General features: G+C 43.3%; 1 protein-coding gene across 5 annotated transcripts in view; it reads left to right on the forward strand.

Moving 5' to 3' along the window:
* PRKAG2 (protein kinase AMP-activated non-catalytic subunit gamma 2) overlaps positions 1–19,098 on the forward strand; it is a 291,223-nt gene that overhangs the window by 52,163 nt on the left and 219,962 nt on the right. The window contains exon 1 of one of the 5 annotated variants that reach the window (XM_053260021.1): positions 5,855–6,076. The exons of the other annotated variants lie outside the window; for them this stretch is intronic. Within the exon in view, the coding sequence (XP_053115996.1) occupies positions 6,038–6,076 (39 nt within the window). The 5' untranslated portion in view covers positions 5,855–6,037. Of the gene's footprint in view, positions 1–5,854; positions 6,077–19,098 lie in introns of those variants that run through there. 5 annotated transcript variants of the gene reach the window in all.

The raw sequence follows: 19,098 nt of genomic DNA on the forward strand, positions 1-19,098 counted from the left end.
AGGGGATGGGGCAATTCTGGGAAGAGCATCTGCCTGCTTGCATGCAGTAGGTTCCAAGTTCCCTCCATGGCATCTCCAAGATAGGGCTGAGAGAGACTCCTGCCTGCAACCTTGGAGAAGCTGCTGCCAGTCTGTGTAGACAACACTAAGCTAGATGGACAATGATCTGACTTGGGAGAAGGTTGCTATGCCCCGTGGTGAGTTGCTGATGCAAACAAGGTCTGTGGCTGCAAAATAAGGCATTCTGTGAAGTGAATCTGAGGCTGATGCTCATTCTTGAATATTACTGTATATGTGTGAACCTATTCCTTTGAAAACATTTCAGGCTTCAGAGGGTTTGTTATGTAACTTTAACATGCCAGCTCAACTGTACTACAGGTTGAGACATCTTGCCCTTCCAGAAAGAAATAGTAGATAAAGGGATGAAAGGTTCCACTCTTCCATAAGGCCATTTTGTGTTGCCTTCTTTCAAATTCTGTGTTTTCTTTCTGTATTCTTAAAATCTATATTTCCAGATTGTGGGAGTTTGCTTTCAAGTGCCATTGTGTACAGTCACTGGCACTAAAAGCATTTTCCCCTTCTGGGTATGCCTGGATGAATGAGAGTTGTGTTCTCCCAGCCCCCAAAGACTATGCAGTGAACGAGCTTTTGGCTAGAAGCTGCTATGCATGTTCTTAAAGCCATCTTCCAAATATTTGGTTAGAAAGCTTGCTTCTTTTTTGTGAAACTCCCTCCAGTTCAAAACAGGCATCATGGTTCTCATAGAAAACTCTTATTAATAATTAATAAATTAATAATCAAATTAATAATTCAGAGCAGGGGTTCCCAAACTTCAGCTATTGTGGCTGGGGATGATGGGCATTGTAGTCCCGGGAATCTCTGATCTGAGTATAATATTCAAGACCAGATTAGAGGTGGAGATTGCCACAGAATCCTCAGATAGTGGCCCAAATCTTGCATAGCCAAATATGGGTGGTGATATGATTCTGATCCAATAGTACTCCATTGTGTAGGGATGCAGATCTGGTTCAAATCAAACTGGGTTCACTTCAAACTGGCCTTGTTCGATTGGTTTGAGCTTGAACCAGACTGGCCATCCAAAAAAGGGGGTCAGCCTGAGTTCGAGCTGAAGCGGGCCCTGTTCGGATCAAACTGGTTTGGCCCAGTTCGACCTGTTCTTTATGCTTGCAAAGGGGAATCCAGTAAGGATTCCCCTTTACAAACAAAGTGTGGGGGGACTCTACGGGGCTGAAAAGGGAGGGCGGGGTGGGTGGGAGGTCACCTTATTCACCGCCAAAGTGTGGCAGCTCCCCTAGGCCCTGCTGGTGCTCCTGTGGGAATCGGACCCCCACCGGCCCGCACTGATGGGGAGGGGGGACGCCGATGGGGCCTAGAGGAGCTGCTGTCGGCCCACAGCTGCGACGCATAAAGTGATCTCCCGCCCAACCCCACTCCCTCTTTTCAACCCCATATGGTTCCCCCCTTTGCTTTTAAAGGGGAATCCTTACCAGATTTCCCTTTGCAAGCACAAAGAACCAGGCCAAAACAGTTCAACTTGGTTCTCGTGCAGAACTGAACTGCTAGTTCTAACAAACCGGCTTGTGGACCTGGCAGCTTGGCTCGAGTTTGAACTCAAACTGAACTACCTGGAGCGGTTCCATTCACACCACTGCCATCATGCAAGCACACTAATTAAAGAATTTGTACTCTTGTACAAAAGTGCAAGACTACCTGTGCTTCACTGTGAGCCCATGGCAATGTGGGTGGGTTGGCATCATTCATGTCAGGCTGTGCAACATACGGGCCATTGTCTCTATGGTAAATTTCTTATAAGAAATGTCCTGCTGGATTAGGCCCAAGGCTTATCTAGTCTAGCATCCTGTTTCACACAGTGGCCCACCAGATGTCATTGAGAAGCTCACAGGCAAGAGGTGAAGGAATACCCTCTCTCTTGCTGTTGCTGCCCTGCAACTGGGGTGCGGGCCTCATAGTTAGTTAACCCTGCTAAGCAAAGAGACACCTTTTACAATGGCGATTCTCTTATATTTGGCAGGGGCAGAGCAACTGGACCTCTCCAACCCCAGCATAGCAATCCTCTAGTGGCTGTTGCTGGTATCTGCCTTATGTTTCTTTTTACATTGTGAGACCTTTGGGGACAGGGGGCCATATCTATCTATCTATCTATCTATCTATCTATCTATCTATCTATCTATCTATCTATCTATCTGTTTTCTTGTTTACACAGTCAGACAGGTGTTATTGACTGGTTTGTTTTATCCAGACATCGAGTCCTTCCCAAGGACCTGGGATGCCTGAATTTTATTATCAGTATTGTTATTATTATGGATATCATCACAAAATATTGGCTGTTCCCAGTAAAGTTGCTTTTTGTAATTGGCTGATGGTGATTTCTGTGGCCCCTATGGGGTTGAGGTGCTCTTCAAGGTCTTTTGGAATTGCATCCAGGGCGCCAATTACGACTGGGATTATTTTGGTTTTCTTCTGCCACAGCCTTTCAGTTTCAATTTGTAGATATTTGTATTTTGTTTATTCTATTTATTTTTCTTCTATTCTTCTATCACCTGGTATTGCTAGGTCGATTATTTTGACTTGTTTTTCTTTCTTCTCGACTACAGTTATATCTGGTGTATTGTGTGGCAGATGTTTGTCTGTTTGTAGTTGAAAGTCCCATAATATTTTTACATCTTCATTTTCTACACTTTTTCAATTTTATGGTCCCACCAATGTTTGGCTACAGGTAGCTTGTATTTATTGCAGATGTTCCAGTGTATAATCCCTGCTACTTTGTCATGCCTTTGTTTGTAGTCAGTCTGTGCGATCTTTTTATAACAACTGATTAGGTGGTCCACTGTTTCATCTGCTTCTTTACAAAGGCGGCACTTGCTGATTGTTGTTGATTTTTCAACTTTTGCTCTTATTGTATTTGTTCTTAGTGCCTGTTCTTGTGCAGCCAGCATTAAACCCTCTGTTTCTTTCTTCAAGTTGCCAATCTTAAGGCATTGCCAGGTCTCAGTGATGTTTGATTTCCCGGTTATATTGTGGAAATATTGACCATTCAGAGGCTTCTTTTTCCATTTTTCTGCTCAGTTCTTGACTTGTTCTTTCTTGTAGGCCTGCTTTGTTTCATTGGTGTTGAATAGTTTCGCGTTCTTGACCATTTGAAGTGCATCTTCTTCACTGTCCTTCATATATTCTTCAAGGCCTCTTTTCTCCTCCTCTACTGTTTGATGGACTTGCAGCATTCCTCTTCCACCTGAGCTGCGAGGGAGGTACAGCCTATCGACATCACTGAGGGGGTGCCGAGCATGATTGATGGTCATTATTTTCCTGGTCTTATGATCTAGCGTTTCTAGCTCTGTCTGGGTACAGTCTATTATTCCTGCAGTGTATCTAATAATAGGTATAGCCCAGGTGTTTATGGCTTGTATGGTGTTCCCGCCATTGACTTTGGACTTGAGGATTTTTCTAACTCTTTAACTTCAGTGTGTGTGATGTTATCAGCCTGGAGAATGCCCAAGTATTTGTAATGTTCTTTCTCTTCCTTGTTCTTGATGTTGCTTCCATTGGGCAGTTCTATTCCTTCTGTTTTTGTTATTTTTCCTCTGTTCATTATTAATGCAGCACACTTGTCTAGTCCAAACTCCATTGCTATATCGCTACTGAATATACGGACAGTGTTTAGCAGTGATTCGATTTCTGACTGGGACTTTCCATACAACTTCAGATCGTCCATGTACAGCAGGTGGTTGATTTGACTTGATATTTTAGATGTTTGGTATCCGAGGCCTGTTTTGTTGAGTATTTGTGAAAGTGGGGTCATGGCGATTACAAACAACAGAGGGGACTGTGAATCCCCTTGGGAAATGCCTCTTCTAATGCTAACCTGTCCAAGTGTCTCACCATTGATTGTTAACTGTGTACTCCACACGCTCATTGCCTTTTTAATAAATATCGGAATGTTTTTGCTGACCCCAGTTGTTTCTAAATATTTTAGTATCCATGTGTGAGGCAATGAATCGAAGGCTTTCTTGTAGTCAATCTATGCAACACTTAGACTTGTTTTTCTTCTCTTGCAGTTTTCTAAAACCAGTTTGTCAATCAGCAGCTGGTCTTTTGTGCCTCTGGTGTTTGGGCAATTTCCTTTCTGTTCAGCCAGAATCTGCTTATTAGTTAATAAGTGTTGCATGACTTCATCTGCTATTATTCCAGTTAATGATTTGAACATGGTTATTATATTATATTTTATTTTATTTTATTTTATTTTATTTTATTTTATTAATTCTATGTAAACCGCTTTGAGAACTTTGGTTGAAGAGCGGTATATAAATACTTGTTGTAGTAGTAGTAGTGGATGATTCAATCATTAGAGGTATATAGAGATTAGTCTGTGGCCCTCATGTAGACCATACAGTGACTTGCCTTCCTGGTGCAAAAGTTGCGGATGTCATGCATATCAGAAAATAAAGAAAACTGACAAATTTTCTTTAGATCTAGGAGCCAGCCTATACATTTAGGAGCCAGGCAATGCACACTTGACAAAATTGCTGAACCTACTGATGGACGTTGTGGAGGGGGAAGACAAATGGGTTTCTTTTTATCCCCTTTACAAGTAATCTATTAAGAATAGAAACAAGGCTGCCTGGGACAAATGAAGATTTCAGTAAACAACTCTGCCTCTGTATATCCTGGTCTAGGTGCAGTTGAAATCCTAGGCACCATGGCGCCTCAATGAGGCTGCCGGTTCGAATCCCCACTGGCATGTTTCCCAGACTATGGGAAACACCTATATTGGGCATTAGTGATATAGGAAGATGCTGAAAGGCACCATCTCATACTGCGCAGGAGGAGGCAATGGTAAACCCTCCCTGTATTCTACCAAAGACAACCACAGGGCTCTGTGGGTGCCAGGAGTTGATATCAACTCAACGGCACGCTCTACCTTAAACACTAGACACTGCAAGTAGTTTGTAGGGATGCTGTGGGAGTGGCTGTTACTACCTTACATAGGAACCTAGGAAGCTGCCATATACCGAGTCAGGCCATTGGTCCATCTAGCTCAGTATTGTCTACACTACACAGACTGGCAGCAGCTTCTCCAAGGTTGCAGGCAGGGAACTTGGAACCTGGATGCTCTTCCCAGAGCGGCTCCATCCCCTAAGGGGAATATCTTCCAGTGCTCGCACATCAAGAGACCCATTCATATGCAACCAGGGCAGACCCTGCTTAGCTAAGCTCTCTTCTCCTTATTTCTACTGGTATACATTTGGTTTCTATTTTGGTGCCAGGAGCACATAGGACTGCATCTCTGTTCCAGCACCATAATGCCCTCCAATGGCTGTTGGCCTAGAGGGACCAGTAAGAATATCTGTATCTGTACCTGTAAGAGTATCAGTAGTTGATTTCATAGGGCAGCTGATGATTGCTGCATCATAAAATACATGTCTTAGTTTAATCTTAACCAGAAATAATAAAGCCTTTAAAATTAGGCTCCGGACTGAGAAGGCTCTTCACAACCTCTATAAACCCCTAAAACAAAGTACAAGTCACTTCTCAAACTGCCCTTCCCCGCTTCCTCATCTTGCAGCCTGCCCTCATTACACTGACGATTTTGCTACCAGCCGTGATAACATCTTTTATTCCAAACCTCCCACTTGGTTTTCTGCATTTGTAAACTGCACCCCTCATCTTACATCGGGATAAATTTAGTGTTTCCTCCCGATAAGATTCCCATTAGCCCCTCTTTTTAAAGTTAATTGGGTTGGCTGGCACGTGCTTGTAATCAGATCTAAATTGCCTGAAGCACGTTTGGCTTGGAGCATCAGATGAAACTGTTGTCTGTGTTCTCCTGGGTTACCTTGTGTTCCCTGCCATCTCTCTTGTCGCTTTGCTCTGGGGAGTGAGAACACACCCAGACCAGTCCCCATCTGTTGCGGTAGCAGCAGCGTCACTTGCTGGACCTGAAACGTTCCAATTTTGCTTGCTTTTCTGAAGGTGTTTTTTTTTTTAATGCACTTCTATGGATATTTCAACCCAAGGTGCAGGATTTTTAAGAGCTGTAAGTAATGGATTTGGATGACTCATCTGTGTTTTTCCTAAGGCTGCTGCTGAACAGCAGATAAATCCTGCCTGCTGAAGGGGAAAGAGTGCATTCGCTACAAGACCAAGGATAAGGGAAAGATGTTACTTAGGCTGTTTGGAGAATGCATAGTTCTGGTGCACGTTACCGTGTTTTTGTTCAGTGTTTTGTCTGCTTTGCATGCACAGCTGATGCGGTGATGTTTTTCTTCATTACAACAAAATGGAAAGCTGTACATCATGTTCCTTTCCTAGTTGTTTTCCACCCATGATTTTTCCTTTCCGTAGCAATTTGAAGTGAGAGATTAGATTCTGGGGAGGCAGAGTAGAAGGGGTGAGGGTGAGAATGTGTTGTTTAACCATCTGTTCTCTGTGCCCTGCACTGACTGTCTTGTTCTGCTTGTGTGGCAGGAACAATTTCTGCTTACCAAGCCCTTGCTGTTTCTCGTTAAACAAAAAAATATCTTAGCTTGTTAGGAAGTTCACTCATTGCAAAAGTGATTTTTGTACATTTCAAAGGGAAAAAAGATTCCTTCCTGTTTGAGATTTGACTGAAATGTGGGCTTTATAAAGATTTTGCAGTTCAGGCAACTTTGATTCCTATCAGACGTGTTGCTGTTGCTGCTGCTTGCTGCTGCTGCTGCAAATCTCAGGCATGTCAGTCGTATGAACAGAAGCTTGTACTGCAACAACAAAAGCAGTAGCTAGCTAGCCCTTGGCTTCAAGGAACCCTGTTGAAATATTTAAGTGTGATTTGTGTCATCGTGGTCTTGTTCTTGTTTGCCGCGTACCTACTCTAGGTATTTATTATTATTATTATTATTATTATTATTATTATTATTATTATTATTATTATTCCTTTTAGCTGATTGCCCGAAGTCATTGATTGCTTTGTTTAAGACAGTTTAACCTTTTCCTACAGAGGTTACTGATGCTTGGTAGATCTTCTGCATGTTTTTCTTCTTTCAGTGATTCTGCTGCCTTCTGCCGAGTCAGATCATTGGTTCATCTAGCTCAGGCTTGTCTACTCTCAATGGCAGCAGCTCTCTAGGGTTCCAGACAGGGATATTTCCCAGCCCTGCTTGCAGTTATCGAAGGCTGAATCTGGGACCTTCTGTATGCAAAGGAGATGCTCTGCCATTGAGCTGCGGCCCCAACCCTGAGCTTCGTTTGAATCCTTTGAGTCTCTTCAGAAAGGCACCTGCAGGCAGTTCCCCACCAGGCCCAGACAGTCCAGAGGGAGATGTAGAGTCAGGGCAGTCATGCAAGTTCTGCCAGGTGCGGAGTGCCAATTGTCTCCTTTCCTCCAGTTGCTGGACACAAGACAGTTATGATGGAAATTAATCTTGCCTCTGAACTGGGAGGTGGCCTATAGCCACCAGACTGGTAGCCATTGATAGACCTGTCCTCCATGAATTTATCTAAAGACTTCTTAAAGCCAGCCAGGCTGGTGGCCGTCACCACATCTTGTGTCAGAGAATACCATAGGTTAATTATGCATTGTGTGAAAAAGTACTTCTGTTTGTCAGGCCTAAATTTCTTGGCAATCAGTTTCATGGGATGACTCCTGGTTCTAGTGTTGTGAGGGAGGGAGAAAAATTTCTCTCTTTTCATACCATGCATGATTCTATAGACTTCTATCATGTCTCCCCTCAGTTGTCTTTTTTTCTAAACTAAAAAGTCCCTGGTGTTGTAGCTTTGCCTCATAAGGAAAGTGCTCTGGGCTCCTGATCATCTTGGTTGTCCTCTTCTGCACCTCCCCCCCCCAATTCTCTTTCTGAGGTATGGTGACCAGAACTGTACATGGTACTCCAAAGGTGACCGCACTATAGTTTTGTATACGGGCATTATAATATTAGCAGTTTTATTTTCAATCCCCTTCCTAATAATCCCTAACATGGAGTTGGCCTTTTTCACAGCTGCCGCACATTGAGTCGACACTTTCAACGAGTTGTCCACCATGACCCCGAGATCCCTTTCTTGGTCAGTCACCGACAGCTCAGATCCCATCAGTGTATATGTGAAGTTGGGAGTCAAGGCAGCTGCTGTAGCTCTGGCCAGTGGACAGAGCCATCTGAACTCTTCCACTAGCTGGAGCTGTGATGGACATCAGCATAAATGGCTTTTAAAATGATTAGTACCAGAGGGTTTCGACCTTGGGTCCCCCTTCTTCCATTGTGGCTGAAGATGATGGGAGTTGTAGTCCAGCAATATCTGGGGACCCAAGTCTGAGAACCACTGGATTAGACAAACTAATAAAGGATAGGTCTATCCAGGACCATTAACTAGCGTGGTATAGTGGTTAGAGTGCTGGACTAGGACCAGGGAGACCTGAGTTCAAATCCCCATTCAGCCATGATACTAGCTGGGTGATTCTGGGCCAGTCACATCTCTCTCAGCCTAACCTACTACACAGGGTTGTTGTGAGGAGAAACTCAAGTATGTAGTACACCGCTCTGGGCTCCTTGGAGGAAGAGCGGGATATAAATGTAAATTACAACAACAACAACAACAACAACAATTATAGTCATGGATGTCTTTATAACAGCCCCCCCACCCCCAACAGATGTCCCAAGGAAAACTGTTACAGTTTATCTAACATCCTGGTTGGAATCAATTATTGGTGCCCCACTTTTGTGTTTTATTGCTGATTCTCTCATGAAAAAGAGACCGCTTCCCTGTTTTGTTTGGTGCTGTGGATAAACAGATATTGTTCCAGTCTGCTGGCTGGAAGAGCCTCCAATGGTCATTTCAAAGCAAGCTGTGGGTCCACAAGACCTTTTATTATTTATTTCTGCCCCCTTCCAGACTCTTCTGTTTAGTTAAACATCTAGCTTACCTCCCCTCAGATTATTCTCAGGTTCCCTCCCATTCAGATAGTGTCAAAACCCAGACCCAAACATAAGAACTCAGGAGCCCTTCTGGGTCAGACAAAGATCTATCTAATCCAGCATCCTGTTTCCTACAGCAGCCAATCAGATGTTTCTGGGAATCCCCACAGGCAGGGCGTGAAGGAAATAGCACTCTCTCACTGTTGCTATCTTGCAACTGGTTATTCAGAGGCATCCCGCCTCCTCTGAACCTGGAGGCAGCATCTAGGCAACATGGCTAGTAGCCACTGATAGCCTTATCCTCCATGATATTATCTAATCCCCTTTTGAAGCAGTCTAAGCTAATGGCCATCACCATATCCTGAGGCAGCAAATTCCACAAATTAATTATGCACTGGGTGGAGAAGTGGAACTGTATCAGGCATGTTCAAACTGTTGCCTGGACAGTTGTGTTCAGTCCGAGTGCATTTTTCAAAAGTATGTTAACAAAACTAAAAATGCCAGGGTGCTTTTCATTCAAGCAGAAAAGCAGATTTTCTGCTTGCCCTCTGTTTGCAATTCCTAATCTTCATGGATTTGCAACTGACCTTTAATAAAGGTTCTGCTGTCAAAGAGCAGATCTCTTGCAAGGAGCTCGAGATTTGCAAGACTGAAGTACTATTTAAATAGCTTAGCATATATGAAAGGAGACTGGATCAAGCTACCTAGTGGTAGATATGAGCCACAGAGATAGAGGGGCAAAACAGTCCTAATGCCTTGGAGTTTATCTCTCAGAAAAATACATAAGCAGATCATTGACAATTCCCTGCAGTCATCCTCAGTTCCTGATATGTACTGTCCGACCCAGGTCTAATGAGGCTAGATCAGATGATGCTAGTTCCCATAATCTGGCCTAACTAAAGCAACTTTTTTGTAATACTAGAACTAATTGTCATTCCATAAAATTGATTGGCAATCTGTTTAGGACAGGCAGAAGAAAGTACTTCTTCATCCATTGAATACTGTAACTGTGGGGTGGGTGGGGGTGGGGGGATCTTAAATTCGGAGTCCTCTTTCTCATGGGTAAATACAGGTGTGACCTGTATCCAACCTGTGTCTTTTAAGGCATTGCCTTAAATTCAGACTTCAGAGTCTCCTTCTATTCACATAAACTCAGTAGTTCATTTATGGAACTCACTACCACATGATGTGTTGATAGCCACTAGCTTGTATGTCTTTAAAAGAGGTTTAGGCAAATTTATGGAGGAGGAGGAAAGGTCTATCACCTGCTACTCATCATGATAGCTAAATGCAGCCTCCATATTCAGAGGCAGTATACCTTTGATTAACACACGTGGAAGGAAATGATTTGTGGAGTTAGCTGGATGTGAGAAGCTGGCAAACATTCTGACTGATTCTTTCTGTGATTCTTTCTGTTCTGAAAATTGCAGAAATGGACAAGCTAACAAATATTGTGCATAAGAGAAATGGATTTCCTATCTCATATGAGCTTGTGAGAAATTGGTTTCATTGATTAATTATTACAACCCTGGTTGCAGCTTATAATATATTTTATTTGACAGGTGCTAGAAGCAGGAAACAGATTGTTGGCATTCTTTTCTGTTTGTGTGTGTGTGTGTGTGTGTGTGTGTGTGAGAGAGAGAGAGAGAGAGAGAGAGAGAGAGAGAGAGAGAGAGAGAGAGAGAGAGAGAGAGAGAGAGAGCTTTCCAGGGTAAGGCATTGTTGGAAAGAGAACACCAGACTAGAGTAAAGTAAAGTTGTGCCCTTGGGTTGGTGTTGACTCCTGGCGCCCACAGAGCCCTGTGGTTTTCTTTGGTAGAATACAGGGGGGGGTTACCATTGCCATCTCCCACGCAATGTGAGATGATGCCTTTCAGCACCTTCCTGTATCGCTGCTGCCCGAGATAGGTGTTTTCTGTAGTCAATTCCCACACAGGCAGTTCTTATCAAAGGACCTGAGTTGTGAGGAGAGGGTGTAGCCAAGGCCTCATAGACAGGAGACAGGAACAATTTCAATAAATGAGGCAAGAGTACTGGCAGTCTACGCAGGCTTAGTTTGAGATCATCACAGAGTTTTGGATTCTGGTTCGGACTCGCCTCATGCAGACGTTATAAAATTGCTGTGCCGTAGCTGTGTACAGTGGGGCGAAGGGGATGGCTGGATCAAACCAGTCTCCCAATCACAGAAGTGTCCACCATCACCATCACGCATTGGTCTTTCTCCTCTTCAGACATGGCCCATCGTAAGTGTGAGTGGTTGTTGAGTACCGATTGATGCAGTAGGGGTTTTGGCTTCCTCCCCTTTTGCCCCGCTATGCATGGCTACAACGGGGCGATTTTATAACGTCTGAATCAAGCTACTGTGTTCTCGGGTGTGTGGCTGGCCATGAGGCAAAACATCTGCCCACAGAGAGTTCCTTGCGTATGCGGTTGCCTGTTTGGTCAAGAAGGTAACAGGCAAAACAGACTTTTAAAATTAAGACAACTTTGAGTTTGGGAGCTCCCTGAGGAGAAAAGAGAAGAGGTGGGGAAACTGGATCCATGAGGCAGCTGTGGGACCAAAGGTTAGCTGGGGACACTGAGGGAAAGTCCTAGAGACACAGAGTGGAACTGAAACAATAACCAAGAGACTTGTGGTGCTGTGGAGACTGATAGATTCTTTGTGGCACTGGCAGAAGCTTCAGAGGGTCCGAGTCCACGGCGGCAAAGGCTTGGCATGTTGTTTTGGATTGGCAGGTGTGTACGCATGGGCACGGAGGGAAAGAACTCTGTCTGTGTGCCCAGTGGGGCTATAGGCCATGAATGGCAAGGGGTCTGTGACATTTCTGTGCACAGCTCAAATGTGTACAAGATAAGAAGCAAGTGGTGTTTTGCCCAGAAAGCATTAGAAACGGTACCTGTAACATTAGGACCCACTGTGCGCTCTCTCTCTCTCTCTCCTCTCTCTCTCTCTCTCTCTCTCTCTCTCTCTCTCTCTCTCTCTCTCTCTCTCTCTCCGCACTTCAATTCAGGGGCTGCCTCAGCCCTTTGGAGGCCCCCCCCTTCAATCTGGCACTTCAAGAGGATTTCATTTTTGGCCCAGTGTGAAGAGGTTACTTCAGATTGGGGCTGAAGCTTTATCATCTCCCCCTTTTCTCCTCCTTGCTACTCCCCGAGCCCTTATACTCTTTGCTAGGATTGAGGTGTAGGGGCTGCATTCGTCTTTGCTCCTGAAGGTGAGGGAGCATCATGACTCCAGTTTTTAGATTACTTACAGCCCCAGAAAAGACTACAGTTCCCGAGAAGCTTTGTGCCTTTCCCTGGACTGCTGGAGAAGAGGGAGAAAACCTCTACTGGAAGTCGTTTTAAAACTGGAAGCATTGTTCATGCATTGTTTTAATTATATTGCAAACTGCTTTGAGATTATTTTAATGCATACAATAAATCAAACAATACATAAACATTAATTTGAGAATAATGCTTCATTAAAATACAAAAAGTTACAATCAAAGCAGAGGCTGCCACTTTAAGTGATGAATTTTTAGATGAAAAACAAGTGACTGGGAGGTGAGTAGGCAGGGCAAATCTCTTGGGGTGTGGAGTTCCATAGCCTGGGAGTCGTCGTTCCCCCCCCCCAACCAGTATTGTAAACACATTTTTAATGTGACCATATCGCCCGTGACAGACTAAAAAGGATTTGAGGGCCCCCAGGGGATGTGGAGGCCCTGGACATCGGCCCAGTCGTCCAGGGGTAAGAGCACCTCTGAACACTATAAAGACCCAGCTCTGTTCTTAAGACTGATTCTAGCAGTTTGCAGGGCATTTCTGGGATGGTGACTGGTAAGAGCATTCTTAAAGCTCATTTTCTAATCTAATTTTCCCCCCTCTGACATAGACAAATCTAATGAATTGGTGGGTAAATTTCCAGACTGCTGGCTTGATATCTCAGTAAGACAGATGAATAAACAGACTTTCTTATCTGTCTCCATTTGTCTTAATGTCCTTGTAGTTATATAAACTCCTTACTAATAGCTGAATATTTTACCCATTGTCAGGAGCTGGGAATATGTTTTCGAAAGGTGAGAGACCTAGACCCCACAAATGAACTTCCAAGTTTTTAGTTTATATTAAATAGCATAGGATGGTGCTCTGGCACTGTAGTTCCTCTCGCATCCTCCACCAAACCAATATGGCAATGTTTTGTGCTGATTTCTAGAGTTGGGCCATCTTTCTTGTGAATCAACATTGCCACCCTCAGTATGACTTCAGGCATTTTCCTTAATGTGACTGTTAGCATACAAAAGCTCTGTATTTACAATGCACTGTAGTCTGGATGGCCTGCCATCTGGGGCAGGGGGTTGAACTACATTATACTGGCACAGAGAGTTGTTTCAACATTCTACCATTAAAGTTTTGCTCTCTTGAACAGGGGTTTAAAGGGTTGGTGACGTTCTTTCATACAGAAGACATGGTATTTAAATGATTTACTAGTCCGTTTGCATAGTTTCAGCCTTTGGACTGCATGCCAGAAAAGTGCCTTTTGTATATCCCTCTGGGACCCAATCAATGATTATTTCACAATTGATCCTCAAAGTTGCATTTTAAGAGGCTGAAAAATGCATCTTTACTGATAAAAGAGTCTGTGCAGTAGGGCTTTTGAAGCTGCAGTGCCCACAGCATTGCCCACAACCAGTATGGCGGCCAGCTCTTTCCCTGTCCAAGCCTTGGGAGCACAGCCCTGCAGTTCCCTTGCCTGCCTTCTTCTTTTGTTCCACCACTACAGCTATGTCTTTTTAATACTGCTCTTTTGCCTTAGAAAAAGTGCTGTTCAACTCTGGTCATTGGTTACTCCACAGTCACTGGTTCTTCAAAATCATGTGTGTTTCATCCCATCCTCCAGCCAAAACCAGTGCACTGCTCTTTGCAAATCCAGTAAGATAAAACTTCTAGTTTAAGATGAAAGTTATGTTGGGCTTACATTTTCATTCATGCTCTAAAAAGCATGGAAAATCCAAGTTAAGGTTCCCATTTTAACTTCTGCACCATAGAAGCTGTAAAGAATTTGTACAGTCTCATATGTCATGCTAGCTTTAGAAATGAGGCTCCATGCAGACACGCTTTGCCAGAACTTTGCCTAGTGTCTGCCAGGACAAGTTTCCAGGACTAAAACAGCCTATTGAATCCATTGCAGATTATTTTCGGACTGCAGGTAAATAGGTAGGTGGCCTTTTGGGGTAGCAATGTACCTTGCAGAGATGCATCAAGCACAGGGTTTCTCAATGTGTGGGTCCCCAGATGTAATTGGACTTCAGCTCCCATAATTCCCAACCAAAGGCCACTGGGGCTGGGGATTATGGGAGTTGAAGTCCAATAACATCTGGGGACCCACACGTTGAGAAACCCTGATCAAGCAGAAACTAATCAGGGGCATCTCCAGGAAGTGATTTGGGAAGCTGCACCTATTGAATGTCTGCCTGGATGTATCCCTATCCAGTTGAAGGACCAAGGCAAAGTGTGGGTGCATGGAGCCTCATTTCTAAAGCCAGCATGATATATGGGACTGTACAAAACCTTTACAGCTTCTCCAGCGTGGAAATTAATGGGAACCTCCTTAACTTTGAATTCCCATGCTTTTTAGAGCATGAGTGAAAATGTAAGCACATCTTAAACTGGAGGTTTTTTGTTATTGAATAATAATATAGTTTGCTGGATCAGACCAAGGTTAATCCAGGTAAGCATTCTGTGTCCAGTAGCAACCAGATGCCTCTAGATCAGGGATGGCTCAATTATTGTGGCTGGGGATGGTGGAAGTTGTAGTTCAAAAACAGCTGGAGGGCCAAGGTTCCCCACCCCTGCTCTAGATTATTGCCAGTTGGGCATGAAGGTTTGTTGTTTGTCCCCCAACTTCTGGTATTCAGAGTTATGCTACATCTGTACACCAAGAGGTTGCATTCATTCATTCATTCATTCAATATTTATCCTTCCTACCTTGCAATGACCTCACATGACAATCATGGTTCTTTGCCCACTTTATTCTAACAGCAAATCTGGGAGTAGATTAGATGAAAAATAGTGAGTGGCCAGCTCACTGGGAGACCTGCATGGTTGTGGGGATTTAAACCCAGGTCTCACGCTCTCCCAGTTCCCCCCTCCATAAATTTGTGTAGCCTATGGTACTTTATTGCACGGCCTGGAACCAGCAACAGCTCCCATTGAGCCTAATTGTTTGTTGGCCCTGTGCAGATCTTTGGCTGAAGATCTACACAGTCCCTTTTGCATGGCACACAGGCAACTGTTCCTACCATGTACTGCGCTTTGCAGCGGATGGGAGCCTTAAAGGCCTCCATCCGCTCAAAACAGGGGCCTGTTAAGATGGTCCACCTGAGAAAGTTATTGGATCCAATAGGATTCCAAGAAGCCTTGGAAGAATTTAGTGTTGACTCTGCTGGTGATCCTGTTGATGCCCTGGTGAAGAACTGGAACAACAAACTCACTAGGGCAGTAGACATGATCGTCCACAAGTGTCCTCTCCAGCCCACTTCAAAATTGGCTCCTTGGTATACGGAAGAACTATGAGAGCTGAAGGAGCAAGGTAAATGACTGGAGCACAAGTGGAGAAAGACTCAACTTGAATCTGACAGATTACAGCATAGAGCACATTTGAAGACTTATGCTCAGTCAGTACATTCGGCAAAGAAGCAATTATTTTCTGCCTGTATTGCATCTGCAAGCTCACATCCCCCAGAGTTGTTTTTGGTTGTGAAAGGGCTAATACATGCCCCTCCTCCCTTGAATCAGAATTTGGAACCATCAGTTACCTGTTGTGATGTTTTTAATGAGTTCTTTGTGGATAAAATCTCTTGTATTCCAGCCAGCTTAGACTCCACAGTTACTGCAGAGTCTAATGCAGAGGTGTCCGAAAATTCCTATTTTGTGGTTAGTCTGGATCAGTTTCAGTTTGTGACTCTTGATGATGTGAATAAGTTGCTTGGAATGGTGCGGCCTGCCTCCAATTCTCTTGACCCTTGTCTGACATGGCTTATACTATCTGGCAGGGGGGTTACTGTTATTGAAGGCCTGATAAGCATTTATAATATCTATCTGAGGGAGGGCAGGATGCCTTCTTAAGGAGGCAATCATTAGCCCTCTTCTGAAGAAGACTGCATTGGATCTCTCAGAGTTAAGCAACTATAGACCTGTCTCCAACCTTCCGTGGTTGGGCAAGGTATTTGAGAGGGTGGTGGCCTCCCAATTCCAGGCAGTCTTGGAGGACTGCTGCCCCTACCTCTTTGGCAGATTCAAGGTGGTATCGCATGGAGACTGTTGTTCTTCAAAATGTGAACTTTTATATGGCATCCCCCAGGGCTCCATACTGTCTCCAATGCTCTTTAACACCTACATGAAACCGCTGGGAGAGATAATCAGGGGATTTGGTTCAGGGTGTTATCGGTATGCTGATGACACCCAAATCTGTTTCTCCATGTCAGCATCATCAGGATAAGGCATAATCTCCTTAAATGCCTGCCTGGAGGCAGTGGTGGGATGGATGAGGGATAAACTGAGACTAAATCTGGATAAGACTGAGGTGCTTAGTGTGCGAGGTTGGAACTCAGGAGACAGTTTTGATCTGCTGGTTCTGGGTGGGCTCACACTTCCTCAGAAGGAACAGGTACACAGTCTGGGGGTGCTTCTGGATCCAGACCTCTCCCTGGTGTCTCAGGTTGAGTCAATGGCCAGAGGTGCTTTCTGTCAGCTTTGCCTGATTGTTTTTGTTTGGTCAGACTAGCCCAGTTTGAAAAATAGTGCAGATCATTGGTTTTTGTCCCTTTTAAAAAAACCATCTAAACCAGCAAGTTAATTATGCACTGAGCAAGGAAGTTATCTCTTTTATCTGCTGTGGATCTTCTGCCAATCACCTTCACTCTGGTGTTGTTGTTGGTGGTGGTAGTAGTTTTTTGGTAACTTCTGCAATGGGTTGCAGTGTTTTTATTCAACCGTATCTTATGGTTTGTTCTGGATGTTTTATGTAAACTTTTAATTAGCTTTTATTAGCTTTATGTAAACTTTTTATTAGCTGACACCAGGCCCCATGTTACCCGAAAAATGGCTAGTTTTTTTAGGTTTGACTGTCAAGGTATGGCAAGCTGATATAATCCTTCACTGAATTATTCTGAGTCAGTCTTGGTATTTTTGACTGTCCTTTGACTTTCTTATATTATTTTAACTATCTAGGTTTTGAATCAACTATTTTTGTTATGGCTAAACAAATTGACTGCTTGATTGATTGACTGAAACTAAGTACAAGTAGCCTTTCCATCACTTCCAGGACATTGACGTTCATCATCCCAAGGGTAACCTTTGTCTCTAGCTCCTGGAAGTTGGAAAGGCCAATGTTGTGCCCCAAACCTGGATAAGAATAAGTGGTGAATTTCAATCCTATGTGTATGTTTTAAAATGTGCAGCAATGTTCCTCTCTTAAAAACCAGAAATAAAATATTTCTTGGGGGTGGAAATAAAAGTATGAAAAAATATATGACACAATGCCCTTGAAAGATTTCCTGCATGAGTCACAGTGAAATGTATTGAAACTGTGCAAGATTGTGCTGTTTCCTATATTCTAAGACCCCTTCTTTGTCCCGCTAACTCTTCTTCCCTCTTTTTCCTGTTTTTGTGTCCTTGATTTATACAGAACCTTAAAAATAATAATAGAAAAACAGAGCATGCAATACCCAATAATTGAAATGAGGTGCACATAGCTGGAACTTCTAGTAACGTCCACACCATGCAGGTTTCAGTCCTAACTTACTTAAAGCATGTCCATACTGCAACAACAGTATGCTCATTTCTAGAGTAGAAAAAAGAAGAAATGATTCTGTTGATCATTTGCATGCATGTTAATTATTTTGACAATTATTATTGTCTGTTTACTTGGTGCTGCTGGGACATCAATGTTTTTAGCTCCATTCCTGCTATCCCACTTCTTAGAAAGAGGCTGTAGACTCTGGATCTCCGGAGGAGGCCTGAGAGAGGCAGGACATCTACACAACAGAAAAATGTATTTGAGAGGTCCTTCTGGAGCCTACCAGACACTTCCCTGAGGCCAGGGGGCTTATGATGTTGCTGTAAGAGAATGAGAAGAGGTGCAGGAGGAAACTAAGGATGGAGCTTCTCCCCCACTCACCCACCACTGTGCAGAAATTCTGAACGAAACAGAAGAAAGTTGAGGCTCCGGGCGAGGATTCTGTTATATTCTATCTAGCAGTTTTTTGTGTTTTATTGATTAGACATTTGTCCCATATCCTGTAGAGAATGTGGGGGGTGGAGTCAGAAAGAAAAAGGAGGGAAAGGAGGAGAATCTATTTATTTATTTATTTATTTGTTTGTTTGTTTGTTTGTTTATTTAAACATTTTAATAAATTGAAGTTGTTTCTAGAATAAAGTCTTAAACACACATAAGATTGCTTTGTCTTTGGGAGGAAAGCAGCTACTGTATAAATAGAACCCAAATGTATAATCTGGCAACCCCGAGCTTTGCTGTAGCTGCTGAAGGAAGCACAACAAATGCTATGGCAAGTCACACTCAGTCATTTCCCAACATATATATTCAAATATTTAAAATCACGCATGGTACAGTCTGTCAAGTGTCCTGCATTCTAGTCCTCTTAACACCTCATTTAAGTTGCATCATACAAAGGATGATTTGATAAGAACAGGTTGTGCATCCGGAACACAAATGCTGATAGTATGATTTTAAAATGCATATAATCTTGTGGTTTTAATTAAATTTGAGCTGCCTCCATCTTAACGCAGCTTGACACAAGCCATGAACAGAATCTAGAAAAGAAGCAATATAGCATTTACCATTTCTGAACATGCGGAGATGCACAAAGAATAAAAATCTCAAGCTATAATTGTTCAAATAAACACATGCAGTGTACATGACTAGGTTGCACATAAAGGTACAAAATGGACTGTAAAACCAATATTTGCTAGTAAATCAGTTCTTCCTAGCAGCTCTATCAGCAAATGGCTTTCCACTTGATACCTAATAAAGCAATCCTATTCATGTTTACTCAGGCCCCACTGTTCAGTGGAGTAATCACCCTGGTAATCCGGCAAACAACTGCACCCTATTCAGATTTCAATTGTTTGTACTTAAATCAACCCACTAGACACCTTCCATTTTTTCTTA

Source organism: Hemicordylus capensis, chromosome 6 (genome assembly GCF_027244095.1).
Source record: "Hemicordylus capensis ecotype Gifberg chromosome 6, rHemCap1.1.pri, whole genome shotgun sequence".
Lineage (NCBI taxonomy): Eukaryota > Metazoa > Chordata > Lepidosauria > Squamata > Cordylidae > Hemicordylus > Hemicordylus capensis.